Raw genomic sequence first — 26659 nt, forward strand, 5'->3', positions numbered from 1 at the left:
TCTTTCGTTATTTGTCACATTAAAGGAAGGAGACAACCTTAAGCTTGAGAGCTCCACAAACATAAGGACGAAAAGAAGTAGGTGGAGAGAGCCTTGAGGGCTATACCATCACAGGCCTAGGTTGTAACCCTCAATCAGTTATTTGCTCAATCCTCATAAATATATGCAACAACCGTGATTATAACTATTGTCATATCTTAACAATCATCATCATTATCTTCTTTTTTGTGCTTAGTAAATTCCAAACCGACCACAGCCCATTTAACTTGCACTTGGTTGTCAATTTCACTATTTTAGGAGTTGGGGGTTAGTTAAGGAGTTCATAAATAAGAATACAGATCCTCTGTACTATTTTTTGGTATCTTAATTTGATAAGTACACCTTTAATTTTGCATAAAAGAATGAAGAAAATCAAAAGCACTACATTTAGACGTGGGCGTAAGTAACGGCTTTACTTCTTTTATAAATCCCAAATATGTTATAATTTCGGCTAATTAGTGATACAAAACCCTAATTGGATGTTCTGATTACATATTATTTCATCTGATTTCATTAAATCCCTTGCCATAGGGTCAAATTTAATTAAAGAAATTAAGATATAACATCTAATTAAAAAACTATATTGTAACAAAGTTTTACCTAGTTTTAAATGATTGTAACTAAGTTTTATCCTATTTCATTTAATATTCTTGCATAACATTTTAAGTTTTTAACACCTAGAGCAGGTGAAGTACATTAGTTATTGAAAACGGAACTCATTGATTGTCTAACAGAAACAGAGATCAACGGGCAACTGTCTCTTCCTCATTGGTAGTTGATGAGTAGATGACTTAAATTTTTAATAATGTTACTTTGTGGACCCTCTACTGAGCTCAATTGCAGAGACTATTACTATGTCATAGGGCCTAGTTAGTGTATTAGCTAGGAAACCTTTTTCTTTTTTGCTCAGAACAATTCTTATGAAACCTTGCTTTCAAGTGAGCTCAAAGTAAGAATTGAGTGTCAAGCCTGCTGGCATGGGCACATGATGTCTCATCTGAATCTGATCATTCTACATTTTTTTTTAATACATTTTTTTGGCCGAGGTTTCTATTTACCATTTGATTTAAGATTGTTGCACTACTGTTTTGTGCAAGCATTAGGTACTGTTCCCTATCATTCTCTTAATTTTGACCTATATGTTCTATCATAGCAAGGTTCCATGTACCAATATTATCACTATTGTTACACAGTTTTTAATAAGTACAAGAGATAGGTGCCTGTAAAAGAATAATGTGACAAAAAGATCAATTCGAATTACCCCAAAAGAACAAAGTGTTAAGTGCATGCATTAGGCAATTGCATGTGAAATCATAGTTAGGTTTTACCTGCCGATTGAATACTATACCAAGTAAGTGCATAATTTGCATTCACAAGGAACGTATTATCTTTGGTCAAAAAAGGAAACCTATTACCTAAAATAACAAAGCGTTAAGTGCATGCATGAGATAGATATGGTTCCCTATTATTTATTCTCTTATCGGCTCTTGGCTTAATGGCTCATAAGATATCATTGCTAAGTTTTAACCTAACACTTGATTCCAAATTGTTGTGTAGTGTTAATAAATTAAAGTGCATTCAAAAGAACTTTAAAAGAACAAAGTGTTAAAGAAAAAACCAACTACAACTAACTTAATTAGGGTTTAAATATTCATCATTTACCCGAGGATGGTTAAGAAACTGTTTTTCCATTATTCAACCCAAGCAAGTTCTATAAATAAATTTACACAGCCCAAATTATATAATTATAGTTGGAAAGAAAAAAAAAAAAGATACTCTCTCTTCTCAACTCTCCAACCCACACGTGTATAAAGCTTGTCAACAATTATAAATAGCAAAAACATAGTCGTGTAAACAAATTAACACCTACCCTAAAAACAAATAGATAATAATAATAGAAGATACAAATTAATTAAGCATCTTTCTTTTAAAAATCGCCTAAGTTTATATAATATATATATATATATATTAATTCCATATATGTATTTAATTTGTTGAGGCTTAATTGATGGATTATTCCACTGATGATGACCACCGGCCACCACATGAGAGTTTCCGTGTGATAACTAGGAAATTAATGGATGAAGGAACTAACTAGGATATATATATATATATATATTTTTTTTTTAATCTCTTGCTTAATATAAGGTTTAAAATTTCTATTTTGGAATAATGTCACACTCACCCTAGCTACCATGTATCAAACTTGGTACGAGAGTAGTGGGACACCCCCATGTGATTCTAAGGGACACTTTCATAATTCTAAACCAATAATTTATAGCAAACTATAGACAAAAACAAGGCAAATATCATGCAAGTGAAATTTGTAATATTCAATCTACTTATATATTCTTTTGTTTTTAGGTTATTGTCTTTTTTGAGTGAAGTGAAGACCCACTAAATTCTTGTTTCCTAGGGGCTTCCCTTTTTAATTATTCACATTAAACTCTCTCTCTCTCTTTCTCTTTAATGAATATTTTTTGTGTGATTTGGAGGATGAAAGTTACATATGCCTTTTATTACCTAAAACTAATTAATAAAAAAAAAAAAAGGTGTACGTCAACTATCCTAACGTGTCAACTGTCAAGTTTCTTAGTGACCTACTATATACTAGAAATAATACTTCATCCATAAAACGGAAAAGATCAGAGAAATTTAAGAAATGGTACGGGGATTATATAATAATGATTGTTAGATTATGAAGCCTGAGTCAATTCTTGTGTTTACTGAATTGTTATTACTAGAACTGTATCGATGTAGATGGAGAATGCTTTTTCTCACCTTTAAGATATTCTTGTAATCGATTATGGCTAATTTTCTTCATTAATAAATTTTGGATGTCTTTCTTCTAAAAAAAACCATTATATTTGTTCTTTATTACTAGGTTAACTGACATTTATACTCATATCAGTGATTTAGTAATATATTCAATTATAAATTTCTAGTTTCAACAATGATAAAATGACCTTTTTTTCATCCACATATCTAATTATTATTACCATACTTTCCTATCTCAAATGCCAAATAGGTGAAATATACATATAGAGACACACGTGATTATATATAATCAAAGGAGATAAAAAAAAGAGAAGTGAAAAATGACATATAATAACATTCCCTAATTATATAATATATAAATTGATAGTAATCAATTGTTTTGGGTACAGAAAATGGTGCACAAGCATCTAATTAATGATTCCTATATAATAAATTGAGTTTAAGAACACAGGTAATCGGAAACAATATGAAGCATTTTCTAATTGAGTGTGTGTGTGTGTGTACGGCTTTATTCTAATCACCGTCGTTATCATGGAGGAGTTTCAATAAGCACACAGGTAATCGGAAACAATATGAAGCATTTTCTGACACATTCACTCCCAAGAAAATCATTCATGCCAGATGATTTTGTTCATATTTCTTTTGTTTTCTCTTTTTTCAGAGAGTGAGAATTCACACACGGCCAAATTGGAGGACCCTGATTGTATTATTGTAAGTACAGATTGGATCGGGGAATATATTTAGTTGTCTTGCATTGAACAAAAAAAGATTGCACTTTGTTTTATAGTTATAATTACATCATGTTGAAGATCCGAAGGAAGTAGTGTACAATTCTTTTCATTCTCTTTTTCTGTGTTTATAGATGTAGACATATATATAAGAACACATTTTGATTGTTTTCTTCTTATTTTCAATGAAAAGGGCCAACCACAGTACATGTATTTTTGGATAATGTTATATTCTTGTTCTAATTTTATGAATTTTTTTGGGAATTATTTCTTTAAAGGTAGAAAGACTGAAACCATGCATAGGATATGTTGTATGTAATGAGATTAGCTTAAGTATTTATTATATACGTACGTTAAGTAACAAAAAATCTAGAAAAAATCACAAAAAAATTTGGGTAGCCTTTATTATTATTAACCAATTAAAGAATTAACTACAATTTGAAAACTATGATTATGGACAAGTTGAGTCAAGTGGAATAAAGCAGGCAATAACAATTAATTGAACTGCAAAGTATATTACTGGAAATTAAATGAACTTGTATATTTATGAGGGAAATAGAAGGTTGTTCAAGTAGGAGTTTTACGTAAAGGTAGGATTAGGTTGTTTATTTATTTTTGTTACTCGAATATAGTAACTGATGTGTGATCATAAATAAAGTACATTAAATTGATATATCTACCTCTTTTCATTGATTTCTTGAATCACAAATTTGAATTACTTTAGATGAGAAAGAATTATGCTTTGAACCACTGTGAGTGTATCAGTTTCTAACATGATATGAAAGAATATTTGACTGATGACAAGAAGTCTAATTCTCTAATAGACGCGTAAATTATGACATCCGCTATCCCGTTTTGTTAATTCAAAACTTACGAGTCTTGTAAATCTAGAGTGTAACAATCTTGAATCTAACTGACAATAAAATTGTTCCAACATTCAATCTAGGAGGCTATGGGCCCTACTCCACTAGTATAAATAAGCTATTAGGGAAAGAGTGTTTGTCAAGTTGTTAGAAAACCCGCAAAACCCTAAGCATTCAATCATCCCTTTATGGAAAAATTTCTACAATCTCTTCCTCTTCCTCCTCAGAAGGGATTTGTAGCTTTTATTTATTTTTATTGATTTTTTTTTTATAACTTTGTGATATTAATGGATACCATTTTTCCTCTTGTGTACCAGGGTAGAGATTTATGTTTGGACCAAAGTTCTTACAGCTATAGTTCTCTTCGGAACTGCTGTTCTCTTTTTCTATAGATCTTGGAAGAATAGGCGTAGAGCAAACAACAATGTTGCACATCCCTATGCATGTAATAATGAAGATACTATGCATGTAACACCCTAGGGCTGGGATGTCTGGCCTAATTAGGCCATTGGAAATTTCCTAGCTTCATCATGTTGACAACTTTTGGTTTGATTATACCATGATTCTTTTGAGGCCACAAAGTCTGAAATTAGATTCCATTACTAAAATTAAGTCTAAATAGCTTGTTCAAATGTCAATTTCATATATTTCTCAAAAAAAAAGAAAAAAAGGAAAAAGAAAAAAAGAAGAAGGTAATTTCATAATATTAAAAACAGGTATTCCAAAAACATTTTAAAAGTTACATGCATCGTTTACACAGACTTGGTCTCAATCAAATCAGTAAAGGTACTTTTTTACTGAAGGAACACTTTTTGAAAAATGTGGTCTAAATTTAACAATATGTCTGAAATTCTATATATATATATATATTTCATTATTAAAAACTTCTGAAATTAGATATGAAATAAAACTAGAAGAAGAAAATGAACATATTTATCCAACCCCAAACACTCGGATGATAAACTGCATGCAATTAGATTGAAAAAAAATAATGAAAATATTTTTTAATAATTTCAGAATTATTTTAAAAAATCCAAGGGTATTTAACTTTTTGAAATTAACTTCTATTCTAATCTGTCTTCTCAACAGCAATGAAATTTATTGTATTTATAACACTTTTTATTTATTATTTTCATATCTAAGCACCCACGAACAACATCATTGTCTTTTCAGTTTTCACAGGCTTAACTAACAAGATAGGTGCAAGGGAAGACTAATTTAATGAACGCATTTGCTCACATACTTTTACTTCTTCCCTATAGATGCAAAATTGAAATATATGAAATGAAGTTCAAGCAATCATTTTCTCAAACAAGAAAAAAAAAAAAAAAAAAAAAAGGAGTTCAAGCAGTCTTGCAATCATATTAAGGTACCGCCTTGTTTTTGGATTAGGTTTTTAAGTTGTTATTGTTGTTTTTATTTTTTATTTTTTATTTTTGTTTTTTGTTTTTATTTATTTTTATATAAGATAAAAATTCAACTCTAACCTAATCAAAGTATATATGTATATGAAACTTCCTTCTAGAGACTTGACTTCCATACCTCACAAGCACTTATATTTATAGAAATGACCATCATGTCAAGAGTGCACGATAGTTGTTTTTTATTTGTAAAGTTAACATATATACACACCTTTAATCAACTTTTAAGCAAGATAAATTGAGGAAAATAAGCTTAAACCTTACACATGCAATAGTATATTATATTAGCATATATGATAAGAAAACAAGTATGATGATTGGTATTCTGTATGCTTATTTTTTTTTTTTAGAAAGTTTCAATCTATGATATCTGCTCTTGATGATGGCTATTTATCATCAAATTTAAATACTAATCACTTTTTAGTGTAGATAAAAATTGTATCACAAATCTCTTATTCAATTATTAAAAATTTTATTAATTGAGATAACTGAAACACAACTTTGGGTCTAATTAAGTGAAGCCGACGAGGACAATATCCATCAACGAATAACTTGTACCATTGAACAAAACAAGAAAAATCCATGGTACTAAAAGTTGTCATATATAGACGTCGGCACCCAATGTATTCTTCGCAATTTTATAAAAAATGTTTTTTGTTCTCTCAAGAAACAAGCACGATACTGATCACTTCCTGGAGACTTCTTGGACCGTCACCATCATGGAGCTGCTTCTAGGATTTCAGGAATCTAAGAGAAAAGTAAGCATTTTCTGACACATTCACTTCTGCAACAAAAGTCATTCATTCATGCCGGCAGAGATGATTATTAAAATTTATTGAAAATAAAGAAACCTCACACATGCGACCAAAATTGGAGGCCACTCATAGCATTATTGTCCATACATAATTGACGGATCTCTAGTTTCCTTGCATTAGTTAGATCTAAATTCCTTTTTTTTTTTTTAATAGATTCAATTCATGCTTAAGATTTAAATTTTATAAATTTAAAGGTTTGCTACTTTTATGTATGTGATAAAATTGCTACTGTTATAAATTGGCAGAAGATGTCAACTTGCGTTTTGGAGATTATGAATAGAAATGACTTGTGCATTTTATTGCTAGTAAGAGTTGGAAGCTTGCGTACGTGTACATTTCATAACTCGAAGATTTGAAAGTTATTAGGTGCTGCAACCATTGTCATGGTAGATTCCATCGATTAAGTAGTCTAAGTTAAATGGCCTCTAACCTTGAAGAGTTTTTCCCTTTCTAGTTTCTCTTCCATAACATATCTCTATGTATGTGTGTAGTGATTTATTAACAGTTATATTTATCTATGATGCTTGAAAATTAAATCTTGACTAATTAAACACTTGGTTAAGGGAAAATTGGTTAAAATCAGTAGAGAGCCGTACTAATTAAAGTCTAAATGCAAAACTTTCATACCTAACCCAAAATTAAAAATTAAAAATTAAACCTGTTGTCAAATCAAACATGGAACAAAATGATGAACGAAAAGGTTGTAATGCAAAATTGTAATGATTTCCCTAAACTTTATATAATCCAATCAGAAACACCTACAAATTTGATTGCTAACATGACTTTCTTAAAAGTTTTCAGGTGAAATATGGGCCACTTCCTTCTATCAATATTGTTCAGGAGCTTGGTAAAAGAGGCATTTATCTCTGATTTAGTTAATTGCGGTTGGGATTATAAATGCAATTTCAGGTTTATTTGGCAAATAGAATTGTAGTGAAATGGACACTTTTTGTCATGACCCATTTGTACCATTGGGATAAAATCATGTTGCTTTGCAAGTGAGGTGCACATGCAAGACATTCGTCCTGTCACTGTCTAGTGTCTATATATGATTAGACTGTTCAAGCTAAAAGCACATTTATTAGGCAAATGGGCCACTGCTTTCTATTTAGAAATTAAACTTACACTTTTATTTATTTCCCTAATTAATTACAATTCACTATTAATTTTTTTTTATACAATATAAAATTTTTACTTTAGTCTAATTTAAATGTATATGTATGTGAAACTCTCTCCTAGAGACTTAAACCCCGCTCCTTGCCCTCTACACTTTACAAGCATTTATACTTGTGGAGTGATTACCGCATCAAAAGTGCGCGGTGATTTATTAATTTTTATTTCTGATAAGTTACAAATCATTATGAATTGTTAATTGTGTGCAGATGTGCAATTAATTAGGGATATGCATACTTGAAACTTGCACAAGTAACATCATTCAACTCATTGCATTTTTGGTGCCCATTATTTAAAAGATTATGGTGTTTACAAATATGATATTAATTAAAGAATACAAGTAAGAGAGAAGGTAATTAATGGAGAAAAATATATGCTCATCTATTTGTGGAGCCACAAACACCTTCTTCTTTTTTTTTTTTTTTTTGGAGAATGGAGCCGCAAACACTTGAGTGGATGCAATTACCCACTTATTTATTTTTAAGGTTTATATAAAACATTAAAAAGATATGAATCTTTTTTACAACTTCATTATCTAGATTTTTTTTTAATGAAATCAATTCTATGAGGAACTTTTTTAATATTAGATCCTCTATTATGATATATTTACTACTCATTCTTCTAATTAGTATGCAATGTGAGACTTTATTATTGTAGATTAAAGGTAAAAGTTAAATAAAATAAAAGATAAAAGTTAAATAAAATAAACAGGTGACTTACGTGGGATCTACAAATATTAGATCCCACATAGTTTAATACGGTTTGTGTAAGTATTCTAATTTTTTAAAAATAGTATTGTAAACTCACTGCAAGAAAAGAACGCTTATTAAAATATGAAATCATGTTTCCTTAAAAATGTTTATTGCAATAACCATGTAACGTAATCTTCAAGTTTATTGCAAGAATGATCTCATGTATGATTTTGAAATAAAAAATTACTATTTTCTAAAATTATCCATATAAATTTAAATAATAAAAAGAATATTAACCTTTAAATAAATATAAAAAAAAAAAGTGTGAAAATTGAGTCTAAGGTGAATTATATTTTAAGTCATCCTAAAATTAGAAAATCCAAAAATAAATTAATAATAATAATAGACAAATAAAATGATTGACGAAATATTAATTTGAAGTGGGAATGAAGAATTCAATTGCAGCCAACCGTAAGCCTTTTCTTTATGAGCCGCCGAATTGGTTATTGACAGCCCAATGTTTGTGGCCCGCAGCAAAATGAAAAGCCCAAATACAGGTACTCCAGCTAATTCCAAATAATAGTAATCAAAACCTATTGCTTTTAGAATTTACTGCCATGTATTTCTATTTCAATTTCAATTCATTAATTATAAAGTAAATGGGACAGCTGCCTTGATATTATTATTTTTGACAGTGTGACATAGATTCCTGGGTGATTTTCAATTGGTTTTACAATTAATACACTCCTTTGGCAGCTAAAACAAATTTAGTTTTAATGGCTATCAGTGCGAAAAGGAACAACCTTTGCCTGAAGGAAACAATATGATCAGTGAACAATTTTAATGGTCCTCCACATTCAAATTCTGCTCCTTCATATTTGATGTAGTTATTTTTCTTTTGGGATAATTACAGTAAACCCACCTGAGGTTAGGCCCGTTTTCACTTTGCCTACCCGTGGTTCAAAACTTATCACTTTACCCACCTGAGATCCCTTCCGTTATCACTTTACCCACCTGAAGTCCCTTCCGTTAGAGATCTGTTACCCACCTCTCCCTTTGCCGTTAGAAGAACACATTTTTAGAGAAAAACAAACATAACACGAATCAAAAAGTTAGGGTTTGATATTAAAAAAAAATGTATATGAATGTAAGAAATAAAATTCCAAACAACTACAAATCAAATTGTTTGAAATTAAAACAAGTATTACACCGGTGGTGGCTCTTTTGTACTTCAACATGATCTTCCCCTTCCACAAACTCATCAACAACCCAATCACCCAGGTCTGAGAGAGGAGAAAAACGATTATGAACCACCCATGGATACCGACCAAGGATCGGCGACACCATTGTCAGACTCGGAGCCTCAATCTCCGCCATCGTCGAGCTACCCACCATAACACCGGTGGACCTAGAGTCACGATAGCCTCGTCCATGAGTAACCTCGGCATCGGAGACTGAGCCTAACGAGAAACCCACCTTAACAGAGCCGAGAACCATCGCGTCAGAGTTACTACAAGCCGCCAAGGCTTTTCCGGCCACTGGATGTCCAAGAACTCTCAACGGGATGGGTGCAAGAAGCCCCGATCATATTGTCAAGAAGCCCCTGTTCTGGGTTTGAAAATTTTTTGATCATGTGTTCTGGGTTGGGTCGTTGCTGCTGTTTGGTTGTTTGGCCGTTTGGCCGTTGGTGTTTTGGGTTGGGTCGTTGTTTGAAGATCATGTTGAAGGGGAAGATCATGTTGACGAGTGAAGAGTGTTCTGGGTTGGGTCGTTGAAGGAGAAAAACAATTATGAACCACCCATGTGTTCTGGGTTGGGTCGTTGTTTGAAGAGTGAAGAGTGAAGAGTGTTCATACCTTTTTTTTTTTTTTTTTTTTTGGTTTGACCATTTATTTCACAACAGAGATCATTACACTTAACCATACTCTTGAACTCAACTCTAAAAACCCTCCAAGCTCTTTCAAAAAAATTCAAACCCTAAGTTTTTGATTCGTGTTATGTTTGTTTTTCTCTAAAAATGTGTTCTTTTAACGGCAAAAGGAAAGGTGGGTAACAAATCTCTAACGGAAGGGACTTCAGGTGGGTAAAGTGATAACAGAAGGGACCTCAGGTGGGTAAAGTGATAAGTTTTGAACCACGGGTAGGCAAAGTGAAAACGGGCCTAACCTCAGGTGGGTTTACTGTAATTATACATTTTCTTTTTTAGGATATTAATTGTTGCAATATTTTAACTATATGGAGTGGGTTTCTCACAACTTATAGGCTTTTTAGATGCAAGAGACCCACTAGCTGGTAGACAACAACTCATATAACGGATGCATGATATATTACTTGGAGGAGAGACTGAGAGAGTATCTCATGAGATTGTCATATAAGACCTGCCTCTCACACCTTGTGTAAAAGACCTTATAAAATTGTTTCATAAGTTATAAAATACTTTTTCCATCTAAATTGAGTAGATATAGGGTTTGTTTGGATACTACTTATTTTGTTGAAATTATAACCTTATTACTGAAAGTACTGTAAATAAAGATAAAAATTAGTTGAAATAGTACAATGTGATCCATGAATAGTATCAAAAAGTGCAATAGGACCCATAAATAGTAGCAAAAATAAGCTAAATAGTAAAATAATTTATACTTTTAATTCCTTCCCAAAGGCACACATAATTAGTTCATTTTATTTTTAATTTAATTTTTGAGTGGAATCAAATTCAATAATGTTTATTAATATAAAATGCAAGAAGAGGATATGGTGTTGGTGCTACTGACAACTTGCATCTTATTTTGCAGCTGCCTTGAATTAATCTTTTTATTTATTTTTTCTTGCTTTGAGTAAAATAAATCCTAGAATTTGACCCCCCCCCCCCCCCACAAAAAAAAAAAAAAAAAAATCAAACAATTGCTGAATTTGAAGGGCCTGAGATGGGGTCTTTATAAGCTTAAGGCCCAACATATACCACAATCTTCAGTTTAAGCCTTAACTGTAGTATTGAATAGCATTACCTTTATATCCCATATTGGGTTAGACATTGCTTAAAGGGCCCATGGTGGTTTTGATAGTTGACATTTTGGCACGCAAGAGGCTCTTGTCAACCTTCTAAACAATCTCGATAATTTTTTTCCTTTTCCCTTATCCATTACAACATCTATACTTCTAAGGGCAATTCAACATGGAGTCGGGATCAGGATTCTATAGGGTGACTTCATCCCAAAGTTTTTAAAATTTTATTCCATCAATTTTAAAGGAGTGTATTAAATTTGGCACATTATCTACAATTTAATAGATATTAAAATGGTGATAATAGATATTTTCTTCAATGTTGATAGTTTGGTAAAATCTAATCCACTTATTTTAAAATTAATTAATAGAAGTTTAACAACTCCATGATAGAGTTACCCTAAATGATCTTAGTTCTCTGGAATTCCAAAATCTACCCTTCAACTTTGAACTAATTGAATTGTATTTTAAATAAATTTCAAAATAGTAATTTTCATTAAAAAAAATTAAATGTCAGATGTAGCAAAATCTAATTAATCCACACTAATTTTCAAATGTACGAATGGGATCTTAGTAATTTTGTGTGGAGTTATTTTAAGAATTCTAAGTGACCCCTTTATTTTTGACAATCTATAGTTAGAATAGGGGATGAAGGAATTTGAACCATTGATATCTCTTTTGAAAACATTAAGAAATGTCAACTAAGCTACAATGCTCTTATCAACTTTATGATCTTAAGAACTCTAAATAATTCTTCTTCTTCTTTTTTTTTATATGAAACTCTAAATAATTCTTAATTCCTCTATTAGTCTATTACTATCTATATCGACCTAATATTATTGGTAATAATAACAAAAAAAGTTCTTAGTTTACATTTTACTAACAATGTAATTTATATTGTAAACATACAAAATGTGTACAACATTGTACATATTTTGTGCATCTACAATGTAAGTTTACAAATTTATTAAAGTCCTAATAATAATTAGTTTTTAAACAACAAATTTAGTTTGAATTTTGTGTCCTATTCATAAATGGTGATCTGAGGTTTTACTATGGTTTGAATTTGTTGATTTGTTTAAAGTGAATAAAAGTATGACAGTATCTCAAAGAAAATAAAGTTTTAAAAAATTTCACAAATGTGATTAAACTAATTTATACCAACTAATATCTCCACACACACACAAAAGACAAACTAAAGTGCCCCCATTTCTTCATGTAAAAAAAAAAAAAAAAAAACAAAAACAAAAGAGGCAGAATAAAATACTATTTTGGCTTCTAAACTTTACTAAAAGTTTATTTTTGTTCTAAACTTTAAAAGTTTTTTTTTTTTTTAATTCCTAAACTTTGTGAAGAGTTTTTTGAATAATATAGAGATAAAAATAAAGATAAAAAAAGAATTTTTTTTAATAGTTTAGGTATAAAAAACAAATTTTTAGTAAAGTTAAAGACATAAATAAAATATTTTTAATAATTTAGGGATGAAATATGAACTTTTCAATAGTTTAGGAATGAAAAATGAACTTTTTAAAGTTTAGAGATAAAAAATAATTTTTTGATAAAATTTAAGGATCAAAATATAATATTTTACACAAAAAAAAAAGTTTTTTTTTTTTTTTTTTTGCTGTGAAAAAAAAATAAATAAATAAACAACAGTGGCTTAGACTTCAGACATAAAAATGAAAAGTAATGATCAATGATGGATAAACTTCAATAATTTTTCTTTTTAAATATTTCCAGGAACTCCCAGAGACTTCCTATAACGTTGACTTCGAAGTCCACAATGAAAATGGATTGGGTATAGAACTTTGTCCAACATTCTTCTGTGGCCTAGTAGTGTCCAGAAATTTCAGGAACCTACTTTCCCTTTTATTCCATCCAATATATAAACCAACACCAATCAACTAATCAAATCATCAGTAACAAACAGGACAACCTCTTCCAAATTGCTAGCACATATCAGTCAAACAACTAAAAACATGTCCCTCTTTCAAACCCTCTTTGATCAGAGAAACTTTTTTGATCCTTTCAAAGGGTTTCTCTCAGAAAACTCAGATATCCTAGGCTCCGAGAACACCAACATGGACTGGAAAGAAACCCCACATGCCCACATCTTCGAAATTGATCTTCCGGGTCTTACAAAGGAGGATGTGAAGCTTGAAGTTCATGAAGGGAGAGTGCTTCATATAAATGCAGAGAGGAAAGAAGAGCTAGACAATGAGAAGACAGAGAAGTGGCACTGCAAAGAGAGAAGTAGAGGTAGCTTTATGAGGCAGTTTCGGTTGCCTGATAATGCAAAAGTTGATAAGATTAAGGCTTCGATGCATGATGGGGTACTTGTTGTGACTGTGCCTAAAGATGAGACCAAAAAGAAGCATAAACAACATAAGGAGGTTGAGATTTCTGGGGATGAAGAAGGTAAACGACATGCTCCAAAAGGACTTGGTCGTTTTGTGTGCTGCAAAGCTTAAATAAGCATGAAACTTTTTCAATTATTCGTAAGACGTATGTCTATATAGTCTTTGTGGATTGGTGAGTGAAATTTTCTTTTCTTTTTTAAATAAAAATAGAAGCTGAATGTAATTTTATTTTGTGAAAAGTTGGAGTGATTTTTTTATGCTTGCATTGTACACATAGATGTTGTTTTGTTCTTTTTTTTTCTTTTTTCTTTTTTTCTTCTTTTTTTGAAGTTTTGTTTTGGTTTGATTTTTCATTAATTGGACTGTGATTGTTTTACTATTGTCTGTCCTCAATATTTGAACAGTGAAGTGTACATGTAAGCAAGGGCACAAAAGCTCTCTCCCCCACTTAAGTGAAAAGAAAACATTTTTCTCCCCGAGAAAAAGGGGAAACAGATTTATTTATTTATTTATTTAATTTTTATAATAGCAAGATATATTATTAAACGAAAGAAAGAAAATAAAATTTAAAAAGGATTAAAAAAACATCTGTTAAGAGTTAAGACACTGTTAAACAAAATACAATGGGTAACTAATAGGACAATGCATAAATTGACCCCACCAAAAGAAAAATTCTAATAGGACAATGGGCAATTATGTTTACCAAAAAAGAAAAAAAAATTCAACACACCATCACCAACATCTAGGCACAAGCTTCACAATACCAAAATCACTCTGAAACTGGCCCTATTCAACCCTCACAAAACTCCCAGAAACCAAGAAGCAAGAATCCAGAAAAAAAGATGCAAACAAAGAACTAGTTCCCCCACTCAGTGCAATTATCCTCATCTTTTTTGCACTAATTCCCCTACAATCTTTATTACTCTTTTTGTCATGTCTTTAATTAAGCAAATTTTGTAGTCCCCAATGTTGCTAGAGGATTCTTTCTTGTAAGTTTGTGATAAGTATACGAGAATATATTCAGTCTGTGGCGTAAAATACTGGTTTTATACCAGCCAATAAAATCTTGTCATGTTATCATTTTTAACTTATCACTTAAATCCCTCTCCAAACACAAAACAAATTAAGAGAAAACCCACAGCCCTTAGACTTCTGCTTCCTCCCTCTTCCATCTTTGCTTGCCCAAACCTCCACCACACCACACACCGAAGCTCACCGCCACAGAGGTCGTTGGAGCTGTGTGTGGAGTGTGGAGCTTGTAAATGTACCAGAGCCGCCGTAAGCCACGACCAAATGTTTGTTTTTCATGATTTTTCCTTTTCCCTAATTTAGATTTCGAATTATTGATGGGTTTTTCTGAATGAATGTATTTTCTAAGTATATTCACATCTCCTCCCTAGGGTCTTTTTGTTTGGTCCTTTGAAGCAAGAGGGAAATAGATCCTTTCCATTTCAAAACTGAGATGATAGTATGTCATTTTCGTTTATCTAACTTAGAGAGCATGCATGAGACGAAGTATGTATGTTCTCTCCTCATTTTTTATTTTTCCTCTCGTTATAAACACTCATTTTTTTTAAAGTACTATAGATCCATTCGCTCTTTGTTTTTTTGGGGCAAGTATTTCGCCAAGCTCATCAAAATTTGATGCCTCATGTATTTCCTAATGTATTGACTTTAATATATCTTAATTCCCATTATGTTTGAGTCAAAATTCACAACCTCTAAAGTTTGGCATGAACGCTGAATAGGAAAATAAAGAACACTTTTTTTTGTCACATTTGTACTATCTGGTGCGAAATAAAGAATGGTCTAACCACTAATTATTGGACTTTAGGCTGTGTTTGGCAACATGTAAATTATTTTTTGAGTGTAAATATTTTTAGGTGAAAATATTTTTAAGTGTTTGATTGCATCCTGAAAATTGTATTGGAAAATATTTTCAGGTGCTAGGTAACATTTTGAAAATGTTATTTTTTTTTTACATTTTTCTTATATTTTCTCAGTTATTTTTTTAGTTTCTAAACAAATTTTATAATAGAAAATTTCAATATATAAACTTAAAGAAACAATAATCAAAATAAAATCAATCGTTAAACTCTCAAACTCGGTGAAACTAAGAGAGGGAGGAAGAAAGAGTGAGAGACTGAGGGAAAGAGAGAGGTAGATTGAGAAAGAAATAGAGATCTGATTAAGGGTGGTCAATCTAGAGGCAACGGTGACGAGATCGAGAGGTGGAGGAGACGAGTTTTAGGGCGGCGGTTAAGACAAGCTTTGCTCTAGAGTTTCAAATGACGAAAAGCTTCAAGCGATGGCAATCTAGAGCTTCGAACGATGACGAGCTTCAGGCACAACGGCAGGGTCGTGGGTTAGGGGCTGGTTTTGGGCTTCATTGGCGGTACTCTCTCCTTCCTTATCAGCATGGGCTTGGCGTGAGCAGCTCTCTCTCTCTTGGCTTGTGTGAGTTCGAAAAGTCAAAAAAAAATTTTAGTTTGACTTTATATTACATGTGCACCTAGACACACACAAGAGTGTAAAATATTTTTTCAATTCCATTTACACTTGAAACAAACACAGCCTTAATCATGTTCCAATCTTGCTGAGGATTTGCAGAAGCATGCAAGGCCAATATATGTAAAGCAAGGATCAACATGGATAATCACAAGGATTTGTGTCGGCTTCTTCTCCATCTTGCCCTTCAAATGCATTCTTCAAATGCACTGAATCACATCTCTCTTACTCGGATATGTTTATGGGTTTTTAAAACTGGCTAAGAGTGGGTTTGGAATGGCCTTATTTAAGAGAATTTCAATACTAATAAAAATAAGTGCAACTTTTAAGCAAGAATTTTGTATTAAACTTTGTTTGATCAATATAATAGGAATTTATGAGTAAACTCATGCATCCTAATTACCATTAAGCCTCCTAAGTAAGAGTATGTAACACTTCGGTCTTGTGTTCAAGACTTCAAGTACGTACACTAAGTAGAGTTCAAATCTTCTGTTTCACTTTTCTTACTCCACTCCACTCTATAAATAATAATGTCCCATATGTCTATCTATTTAATTAAAATGCTAGATTTATGTCATTTTCTTATTTCAATGATTTTATTATTTAAATTTATAATGAGATTTTGATTAAAAAAATCATCATATTCCTACCAACATCACTACCAACCTTTGCTAGAGTAACTGTCTCCGTCAACACCATCAATGCTTCCGGTCACAGCCATTCGCTGCCGCCAAGCTAATACCACCACTCACTGTCCTCTTCAATTTCAAACAAATTTCATTGAGACCAATGTAACCCACCACTTCGTCCCTTCATACCCAATAAAAATCCCACCCAGCATCAAAATGAACGTTCTATTAAGGTGTCTAATTCATATTATTCAAGCCTTCAAACCAGCCTTACTTATGGCTTTCCAAAACGGATCTCTTCAATCCCAAGCACAGTCCCATATATATACAAGGCCAAACTCTCAACCCAGAAGCACCTCTTGATCGCAGTCACCTTTGTGCAACAAACTTATGGGCAAGGCTTCTTCATTAGCATTGCTGACAAACTATCCAAATTGAATTCAGATTCTCAATGATTGCAAAGCAAAAAAGGTTTAGAACTTTCCAATCTTGCAATTCAAAGATTGAAGTTTTCTGGGATTTTCAAAAGCTAACTTTGATGTGGGACCTGAGCCAATTACTGGCCTTTTTTAATGGGTATGAGAGGGACGAAGTGACCAGACCATGCCTGGAGATGTTGATGGTGTCGGCGGACTCTTGATTGTGGCTCCAGTGAATGACTGGTAGTGGGAATGCATAAAGTTTTTTATTTATTTATTTATCTTAGAAAATTGAAATAAGAAACGGCATAAATTTAGTATTTTAATTAAATAAATGAATATGTGGTATATTTTTATTTGTAGAGTATTGTGTAGAACAGGAAAAATAAGATAGAAGATTTGAACTCTACTAAGTAAAATACGAGACCGACATGTGGTTATTATAAGACAAATGTTATGTTTGTGGTACATCTAATGCACTAGAGAATATGATGCAAGCCAATTACTCAATCCCCCTAAATTATATTGCCAATGTTATATATATATATATATATACACTGTAGATAATTTTGTGAAGACTTTGAGATCCTTCTTCTTGAATATAGTGTTTCTCTTGAAAATTTGGAACAATTACTTTTTTAGTATTTGTTTGAATACACGTTTGCGTTCATGTTTCACTTTTTTTTTAGAAGCGTGTTTTTCTGTGGCTTTATGTCATACTAGTGGGTCCTGTGCACTATTCACAGACCCACCAATCTCTTTTTTCAGCAATTTTTTCATTAAAAAAGAGTTCTACGGCATTATTCACACATTTAAAAATTATTTTGTTATAATATTTTTAGTTTTCAATTTTCAATTTTCAATTTTCAGTAGTATCCAAATGAACCCTTAATCTTGCCTCTAATTAAAGTTGTGAAGCTTTCTCCCACCATCTATTAATTTTAGTATATCATTAACCATTATAACTTATACATACAATTCTCAAAAATATATGTTATATAATTTATTTGGCCTATAATAATAATCCATGTGTCACTTGTTCTATTCTTTGTAAATTGCCCAATCTTGAACCTCCTGTTGATGGTAGCATTGTGGTCAACTGAGACCAATAACAAAGTGACATGTAATGAAAAAAAAAAAATATCAATGTAAGTATTTAAGTGGTGTTAACCAAAAAAAAAGAAAAAAAAAGGTACTTATGTGGGGCAGTGATGTGATTTTTATTATTATTTGTCATTCTATTATTGGTCTAAGTTGACCACGTAGTAAGAATTGCATATTATTTATTTCGCCTATAATAGTATAATATTAAGCTGTGTCACTTATTTTATTCCTTGCGAAGTTACCACATGGCATCATTTTAGGGGCAAACAATGATAAATAATGAACATAGACTGAAATTTGTGTGTATAGAGTTGTAGATGATAAGTTTGCAATTACAAAATTAATGGGAAATATTAATTTAATACTGTTGATCAGTTGACAGTTGGTCGAGATAGCGGGCCTCAGCCTCTTGTGGGTTCTTCACCACTAAAATAAAACTCAAAATTCTCTATTAGGTGAGAGAAACCTCAAACACAAAGAGAAATTAAAAATGGTATTATTCTTTGACTTGAGAATTATTTTCCAAAATCTACATGTTTGCATGTCAACCTTTATTGTGAGAAGTGGTGCTTCTCACGTTTTTATTCACAAACTCAAAAGCATCAATTATATAATGAAGAGCTATAAAATGAGAGTGAGACGTGAAGCACAAACTCACACATCTTTCTTACAAGGCTTGGGCTAGTGATAGAAACTCAAAGAAAACACCATGAAGAAGTTTTGCTATTTGACTATCTTTGTCCTCCTTGTTCATTTAGAGTTATTGGCCATTCAACCTGTAAATGCGACAGCTAAAAGGGTGGCCGTTCCTCAAAATCCTGCAGATTATCTGTCTTTGACTTACTACCTTAACAAATGTCCAGATGCTGAGGGCATCATTCAGCAAAAAGTGGGAGCTTGGATTCAGAGGGATTTCACCTTGGCTGCTAGTCTCATTCGTTTACACTTCCACGATTGTGCTGTTCGGGTAAGTGTATATATATATGTATATGGAGTTATGGCATGTTCATTGATTGGCCTTTTGTTATAGTCTTATTTATTTATTTGTTGAAATTTGATTGAAAAATACCGTTGTACCTAGCTAGAAAATGTATGGTTTTATAGAAAATTAGTGTAATGATTTTCTCACATAATTTATTTTTATCTACTTTTCATGTTTTAAATATAGACAGCATCGTTATACATTTTAAAATGTGTATATCAGTAATTTAGCACATGCACTTGTAAATATTATATAAAAGAATATTTAAAATGAGTATGATAAAATATTACCGATTAGAAATATATATAATTAATTAAGTTGCAAACTTAAACCCACATATATAGTTTATAGATAAAATTTCTATAGATTACATCAATGAACTCATTTTTCATTGGTAAAACTTGTCCTTAGACATTCCTTTTGGAGGTTATAAGTTGAAAATCAACCTAACATGCAAACCAAAACAATAATCTCCAATATTATTAATACATTAACTTATAATATTATAATGCATGTCACATCTATGAGTCTATGACATCATGCTTGTTTGGCTTAAACTTAATTTACATATTTTTGTGAACACAGCAAATTAAGTTTCTTAGCAAGGTATAATAATTTTGCAGATATATGATATTGATTTAGTACAAAGCTAATCAAATCTTCTAATCAAACTAGTCATATATCTTCATAATAAGTTCATTATGTGGTGCAAGTAATTCTTATAAAAGAAAGGGTGTGCATTGCAGGGATGTGATGCATCCATATTGCTGAACTACAAAGGGAGCGAGAGGTCATCTAATGTGAGCAGCACTTTGAGAGGCTTCCAAGTGATTGATGACATTAAGGCAGAACTTGAGAAGAAATGTCCCAGAACTGTCTCTTGCGCTGACATTCTCACTGCTGCGGCTAGAGACGCCACTGTTTTTGCCGGAGGACCATTCTGGGAAGTCCCATTTGGACGTAAAGATGGTAGAATTTCTTTAGCCAAAGAAGCAGAAGTTGTCCCTCAAGGCCATGAAAACGTTACTGCTTTGATTGAGTTCTTCCAAACCAAAGGTTTGAATATACTTGACTTAGTCACTCTCTCTGGGGCACATACCATTGGTAGATGTACCTGTGGTACAATTCTAAATAGGCTTTATAACTTCAATGGAACCAAAAATCCTGATCCCTCACTCAATACCAGCTACTTGAACTTGTTGAAGAAAAGATGTAAGCGTTCAACAGATTTGGTTTACCTTGATGTCATAACTCCAAGGACTTTTGACACTGTTTTCTACACAAATCTTCAGAGGAAAGTAGGGTTGTTAACAACGGATCAAGAACTCTATTCAGATCAAAGAACCTTGCCCTTTGTAGAAGCAATGGCATCTCAGCCATTTCTATTTCAGAACCAGTTTATAGTGTCTATGACAAACCTTGGAAACGTGCAAGTTCTTACTGGGAATGAAGGTGAAGTTAGAGAGAATTGCAACTATGTTAATCGTCCTTGAAGGGTGTGGTGGTGCATTTTATGTTCCCAGTTTTGCGTTCAATAAATTGAAGGATTGAAGTCTTGAAGCAATTGGCTTGTTTGTCCCAAAATGTTAGAGAATCAGATTGGTTCCCTATTAAAGAGAGATTTCATATACTTTTATGAAAGTTATCGATGCTACTCTTACTTTTTTCTTTTTCTTTCTTATAAGAATGTTACACTTACTAACAATCATTAAAGAGTGATTTTCATTATTATTTGAGCATATAATCTCATGAGAATTATTAATCACTTCCTTAGTGAGATATTTTTACAGTATTCTATGTAGCAAGGGAGAAGGGAAAGAGGATCCCAATGCTCAAGAAGTTTTAAACTGTAACCTATATATAAAATATTAGATCAAGATCCTCTTTATTTGCTTTGAGATGGAAATGATTCATTTCATATAGTAAAAAATAAATGGGTAAATTACACTGTACCTAAATGGAGGTTTGGAAAAATATTATGTGTATTAGTGTATAGGTTGGTAGGAAGCCCCTTTGAATTGCATGGATTAAAAGACGGGATTGCCCTAAGCCCATTGATGGGCTCTATTAACATCTTTATTAGGCATCTATTTCAACTTTTGACATTCTTCTTGCCATGTTAAGAATAAATTGCTTTAAAAAATATTATGTTGTGGTACCGGGCAATCTAGGAATTGTTAATGGACAATAGATTTTATTTTTCTAATGGCTCTAATTTCATGGACATGAATTATCTACCTTTGTTGGACTTTAGTGTTTTAATCATGATTTTGAAACTCGGATGGTTAAAAGAACTAAAAAAAGAAGAGATTCAAGGATTTTGAAATTGAACCAAGGTCAAACTATAATGTCTCTTTTTAGTTTTTTTAATGAAGAGAAATGCTAACAAATGCCCTTAGGGCATTAGTTAATAATCCATTTAAAGAAAGTTTTTATGGGAAAAGGAAAAAAAAACAACTAATGTTTTAACAACTTTTTTCATTTTCCATAAAAGTGGTGTCAAAACTTTTTTTAAATGGATTGTTAACCAATATTCTAAGGGCACTCGTTAACATGACTCTTTAATGAATATTAATGAATATGATACTTCAATTGTATTTATGTATATTAACTTTTCATTTTTTACCAAGAGTATACATGGGGCCCAATGAAGTATAATCCAAACTATCATTTTAGTGCCTTATCTTGTGTAATTGGCAGCACATGGGCTTGTTTATAGGCCTCTTGCTTTACAAGTAGGTCCATAGGTAACCAAAAATAGGCCCACTCCTTTCCCTCCGTAGCATACTCATTCAATTTTTCCTTACAAAATACATTAGCCCATGTACAAGATAAAATAATACAAATAAACCCAATGAGGTAGGGCCTTGTGGGCTTTTAAAGTCTTTAGAAAAAAATATTAGACAAAAAACAAAGTCTTTAGAAAAAATCAGCATTAACAAATGTCATATCAAACCACATTTAGAAGAGAGAGGAAGAATATATATATATATATATATATGAAGGTATGAAAAATTAGGTTTTAAAATGAATATTTAGTGGGTGGGTGATTTGAAGGAGATGAAATCACAGCAAAGTTGTCTAGTGAGGCCGAATGAGTATAACTTTAGTCAAGGGAAGACTTTTAGCGTGAATAGGCTAATTAGTAGGGATGAAATTAGGGGTGTACTTAGTGTGGTTTGGTGCGGTTTTAGATCATATTTAACATTGTACCATGCAATGCAGTTTAAGGGCAAGTGTTTGTTAGTGGATTCCATCAAGTAAAATGAGGAAGACTCTTATGCCTCCACCCATGGTTGAGTAAAGAGTTCTACCAGGTACCTAATAGTGACAACTATAGTTGTGCAAGGTAGACGACAATGTTCACCCTAATCATGGCCAAGTAAAGGGCATACTATTGGTGATGGTAATGTATGACACTTGAATTGTTAAGAAAAAGCTTCTATTCAATGGAGAGATTAAAACTAAAGTACCACAAGTGATTCAGTAGCTAGAGAACTCACACATAAAAGGGGAAATTTGTTGTGATATTCACATGTGAATAGTGTGATTAGCTAAGGAGTGAAGTCTCACATTGAACACTAATAAGAAGAGTGAGTGGTTAATTGAATATAGTTGGGCTCATACCAATAGGCTTAAGCCTTTTGAGTCAAGCAGTATTTCAACATGTTATATTAACTACTCAATTAGAGTCTCTCGAATGTGTTAACTTCACAACACAAGAAGATACAGAAAATGATATTAATTATAAATTGCTATTTTTTTTTCATTTAAACTTTCATTATTTTATAAGGAAATGAAAAAAAAAAAAAAAAGAATTATGGCAAGTTATGATTAATAAAATATTAATTATAAATTGCTATTTTTTTTTCATTTAAACTTTCATTATTTTATAAGGAAATGAAAAAAAAAAAAAAAAGAATTATGGCAAGTTATGATTAATAAAATATAAATTATAAAGTGAACACTCAATTTTAATTTTTGATTTAATATTTGAGTAAAAGGCACAAAAAATAAATAAATTAAAGAATTAGGATATAAATTATAAACTGTCATCAAATCATATAATTGTGAAAATAGATATAAAATTAGTTGTGGTTCTAGAATTTTTCCCCTTTAATAAAAGTCAATCCAAAACTTGACATTTTTTATGGGAAAATTTCACTCTTTTTTTTTTTTTTTGGTGTAAAAGATAAAAAGTAATAAAGCCATCATAGGGTTTTATTTTTATTTTTATTTTTTATTTTTATTATCAGCATATGGTTTTTATTGCTTAAAACTATGTGGCCAACACACTGCCCATGAATAGCAAAGTAGTAAAGAATGACTCCCACCACTCAAAGAAAAGAAAAGGTAAATAAAGAATTTTTTTAATTTATTTATTAATATCAATAATTCCATTAAAAACTTTGAATAGTAGTTGGAAGCCCCTTTTTTTTCTTTTCCACCAAAATAAAATAAGTCAGAAAGACAAAGAAAAAAAATTATTTTAAGATCCCAAGAGAATATAGCTATACATATAGACCCATTGGCACCCTTTTGAGATAGCTTTTGTTTCCATCATCTGGTGACTCGTCTTTCTCTTTATACACCATCAGGAAAAGTGAAAACAAAGAAAGACAACAGTGAGTGGTCATCATGACAAAGAGGGCGGTGCTGATAGGGTGCAACTACCCAGATACGAAGGCAGAGCTGAGAGGGTGTATCAACGATGTGAAGAGGATGCACCAGTGTTTGGTGGACAAGTATGGATACTCAGAGGAAGACATCAATGTTTTGATCGACACAGATGAGTCTTACACTCAGCCAACAGGGAAAAACATCCGCAGGGCTTTGAAGGATCTGGTGCGATCGGCTGAGCCTGGAGATTTGTTGTTTGTCCACTACAGTGGCCACGGGACTCGTCTGCCAGCGGAGACTGGTGAAGATGATGATACTGGATATGATGAGTGCATTGTTCCCTGTGATATGAATCTCATCACTGGTTAATATCTCTTTCTTTCTCATCTTTTTAAATCTTCTTTTCTTTTTGTGTTATGTTTCCTTTTTGATTGTTTACTTTATTGGGTTTCTTTTTTCTTTTTCGTAATTGTGATGACTTTGATTTCAGATCTCTTTGTCTGATTGTGGAATTCTTGAACATGATCTAGAAATGGTCCTAGAGTATATTCCTAAATGATGCTTAGATTTTCATTGGAAAAAAAAACAAAAAATCTTTCTTGAATTTCTCGAATTTAAGGAATGATGTGGATCGTGATCCGTAACCCCTGGTTTTTTGTCATTTGATTCTCAATCTATATGTGCATTATACATAAAACATCATGATAAAATAAATAAGAGAAATTTATGGAAGAGGCAATATGATCTGTTTTTCCAATGCTTGATGGCAATGTCTCTTGGGGTGAAATTTTTCCTCAAAAAAGTTTTTTTTTTTTTTTAATATTGGGAGTGTTTTATTTTGTAACGTGCGTTGGAATTTGGAACCCTGGAAGAATTCAGTTCATCATAATTATTATTAGCACCTTGACAGCTCGAAAGGATCATGGCATTTGAATGGTTGAATCTCATCTTTCCTGATCAGAAAAAAGGGATGCTAGATGCTAACGCTTAGTAGGGGTGTGTGTGTGTAAACAGATGATGATTTCAGGGATTTGGTAGACCAGATCCCAGAAGGTTGCCGGATGACCATTGTCTCTGATTCATGCCACAGTGGTGGCCTCATTGATGAGGCTAAGGAGCAGATTGGGGAGAGTACAAAGGGTGAGGGAAATGGCTCAGGCTCAGGCTCTGGCTCTGGATTTGGATTTAAAAATTTCCTGAAACAGAGTGTGGAAGGTGCATTTGAGTCCCGTGGAATCCGCATCCCACATCGTCGTCATCATGAGGAGGAGGAAGAAGATGTTGACAGAGATATTGCTTATGGGGAGCACGGCTATGTGAAGAGTAGGTCTCTGCCGCTCTCAACTCTCATTGAAATACTCAAGCAGAAAACTGGTAAAGATGACATTGATGTTGGGAAGCTGCGGCCAGCACTTTACAACGTCTTTGGGGAAGATGCAACCCCAAAGGTGAAGAAGTTCATGAAGGTAATCTTTAACAAACTTCAGCATAGGCAAGATGAAGGTGAAAGTGGAGAGGGCGGTGGGTTGTTGGGAATGGTTGGAAGTCTGGCTCAAGATTTCCTCAAACAAAGCCTGGAGGAGAACAATGAGGGGTATTCAAAGCCAGCCCTGGAGACACAAGTAGGTAGCAAGAAAGAGGCTTATGCTGGATCAATGCAGCGAGCACTTCCCAACAATGGAATTCTGATTAGTGGCTGCCAGACTGACCAAACCTCAGCTGATGCTACTCCTGGAGGCAATGCTGCTGCAGCTTATGGAGCTCTTAGCAATGCAATTCAGACCATCATCGAGGAGACGGGTGGTGAAATCACCAATCAGGAGCTTGTTTTGAGGGCTAGACAGCTGCTAAAGAGCCAGGGTTTTAGCCAGCGACCCGGCCTCTATTGCAGTGACCATCATGTTGATGCTCCTTTTGTGTGCTGATCTACAAGTTTATTTGATGTATTCATAGTGGGAATAAATTACAACGTGTTTTGGCCCTTTTGGTTGAGGTGTGTCTGTTTGATGTAATTGTACTGCTTTGCTTTGGATTTGGTAAATTAATATATTCAAAAAGGATTTTCTATTTCATCTAATATTTAAATTAAAACAGTATGGTTATTGATACAAAATTAGTTCAAGCAGAATTATGATCAATACAGCCTTGTAACCTATCGTCTTTTCACCTTTCGTGACAATGTTGACAATAGACAAAATTATATCACAAAAAAATTGGAGCCAGATTCCAGAATAAAAAAAATCACAATGAATGGGACTGCACAGTGCCTTTGGATGGTGCAGAGAATGCCTTTTTCTTTTTCTTTCCCCTCCTTCCTCTTCTTCAGTGACAACCTTGCACGGGCTCCTTTAAACATTTTACGTTCCCTGCTTCAAAAATGTTGCATCTTGGCAGGAGTGATAGCGGATACAAACAGCTATCACTCTGAGCAAAAAGCTGTTCATATCAATCGTCGATATCTTGTACCCATGCTAAATCTGCAATGTGCGCAAATAAAAATTATATTGATTTCCCCCATGTGTGAATTC

At 32.5% G+C, this 26659-nt stretch overlaps 4 protein-coding genes across 5 annotated transcripts in view; 3 read left to right on the forward strand and 1 right to left on the reverse strand.

Annotated features, from left to right (window-relative positions):
- Positions 1 to 13342: 13342 nt before the first annotated feature.
- LOC112013804 (17.8 kDa class I heat shock protein-like) lies at positions 13343 to 14126 on the forward strand. Its single transcript, XM_065780387.1, has one exon. The coding sequence runs from the start codon at positions 13489 to 13491 to the stop codon at positions 13978 to 13980; it is 492 nt and encodes a 163-aa protein (XP_065636459.1). The 5' UTR covers positions 13343 to 13488; the 3' UTR covers positions 13981 to 14126.
- Positions 14127 to 19171: 5045 nt separating this feature from the next.
- On the forward strand, positions 19172 to 21216 carry LOC112004936 (peroxidase 7). The gene is made up of 2 exons (XM_024037177.2): positions 19172 to 19496; positions 20258 to 21216. The coding sequence occupies exons 1-2, from the start codon at positions 19239 to 19241 to the stop codon at positions 21002 to 21004; spliced, it is 1005 nt and encodes a 334-aa protein (XP_023892945.1). The 5' UTR covers positions 19172 to 19238; the 3' UTR covers positions 21005 to 21216.
- Positions 21217 to 24028: 2812 nt separating this feature from the next.
- On the forward strand, positions 24029 to 26203 carry LOC112013762 (metacaspase-5). Its single transcript, XM_024046152.2, has 2 exons — positions 24029 to 24495; positions 25146 to 26203. The coding sequence occupies exons 1-2, from the start codon at positions 24150 to 24152 to the stop codon at positions 26054 to 26056; spliced, it is 1257 nt and encodes a 418-aa protein (XP_023901920.1). The 5' UTR covers positions 24029 to 24149; the 3' UTR covers positions 26057 to 26203.
- LOC112013726 (protein FORGETTER 1) overlaps positions 26179 to 26659 on the reverse strand; it is a 61497-nt gene continuing 61016 nt past the window's right edge. For both annotated transcript variants that reach the window (XM_065780391.1, XM_065780390.1), the window contains exon 32: positions 26179 to 26608. In XM_065780391.1, coding sequence (XP_065636463.1) covers positions 26577 to 26608 — 32 coding nt within the window. In that variant the 3' untranslated portion in view covers positions 26179 to 26576. The remainder of the gene's footprint in view (positions 26609 to 26659) is intronic.

The sequence above is a fragment of the Quercus suber genome, unplaced genomic scaffold, assembly GCF_002906115.3.
Source record: "Quercus suber isolate HL8 unplaced genomic scaffold, Cork oak 2.0 scaffold_234, whole genome shotgun sequence".
Taxonomy (NCBI): domain Eukaryota; kingdom Viridiplantae; phylum Streptophyta; class Magnoliopsida; order Fagales; family Fagaceae; genus Quercus; species Quercus suber.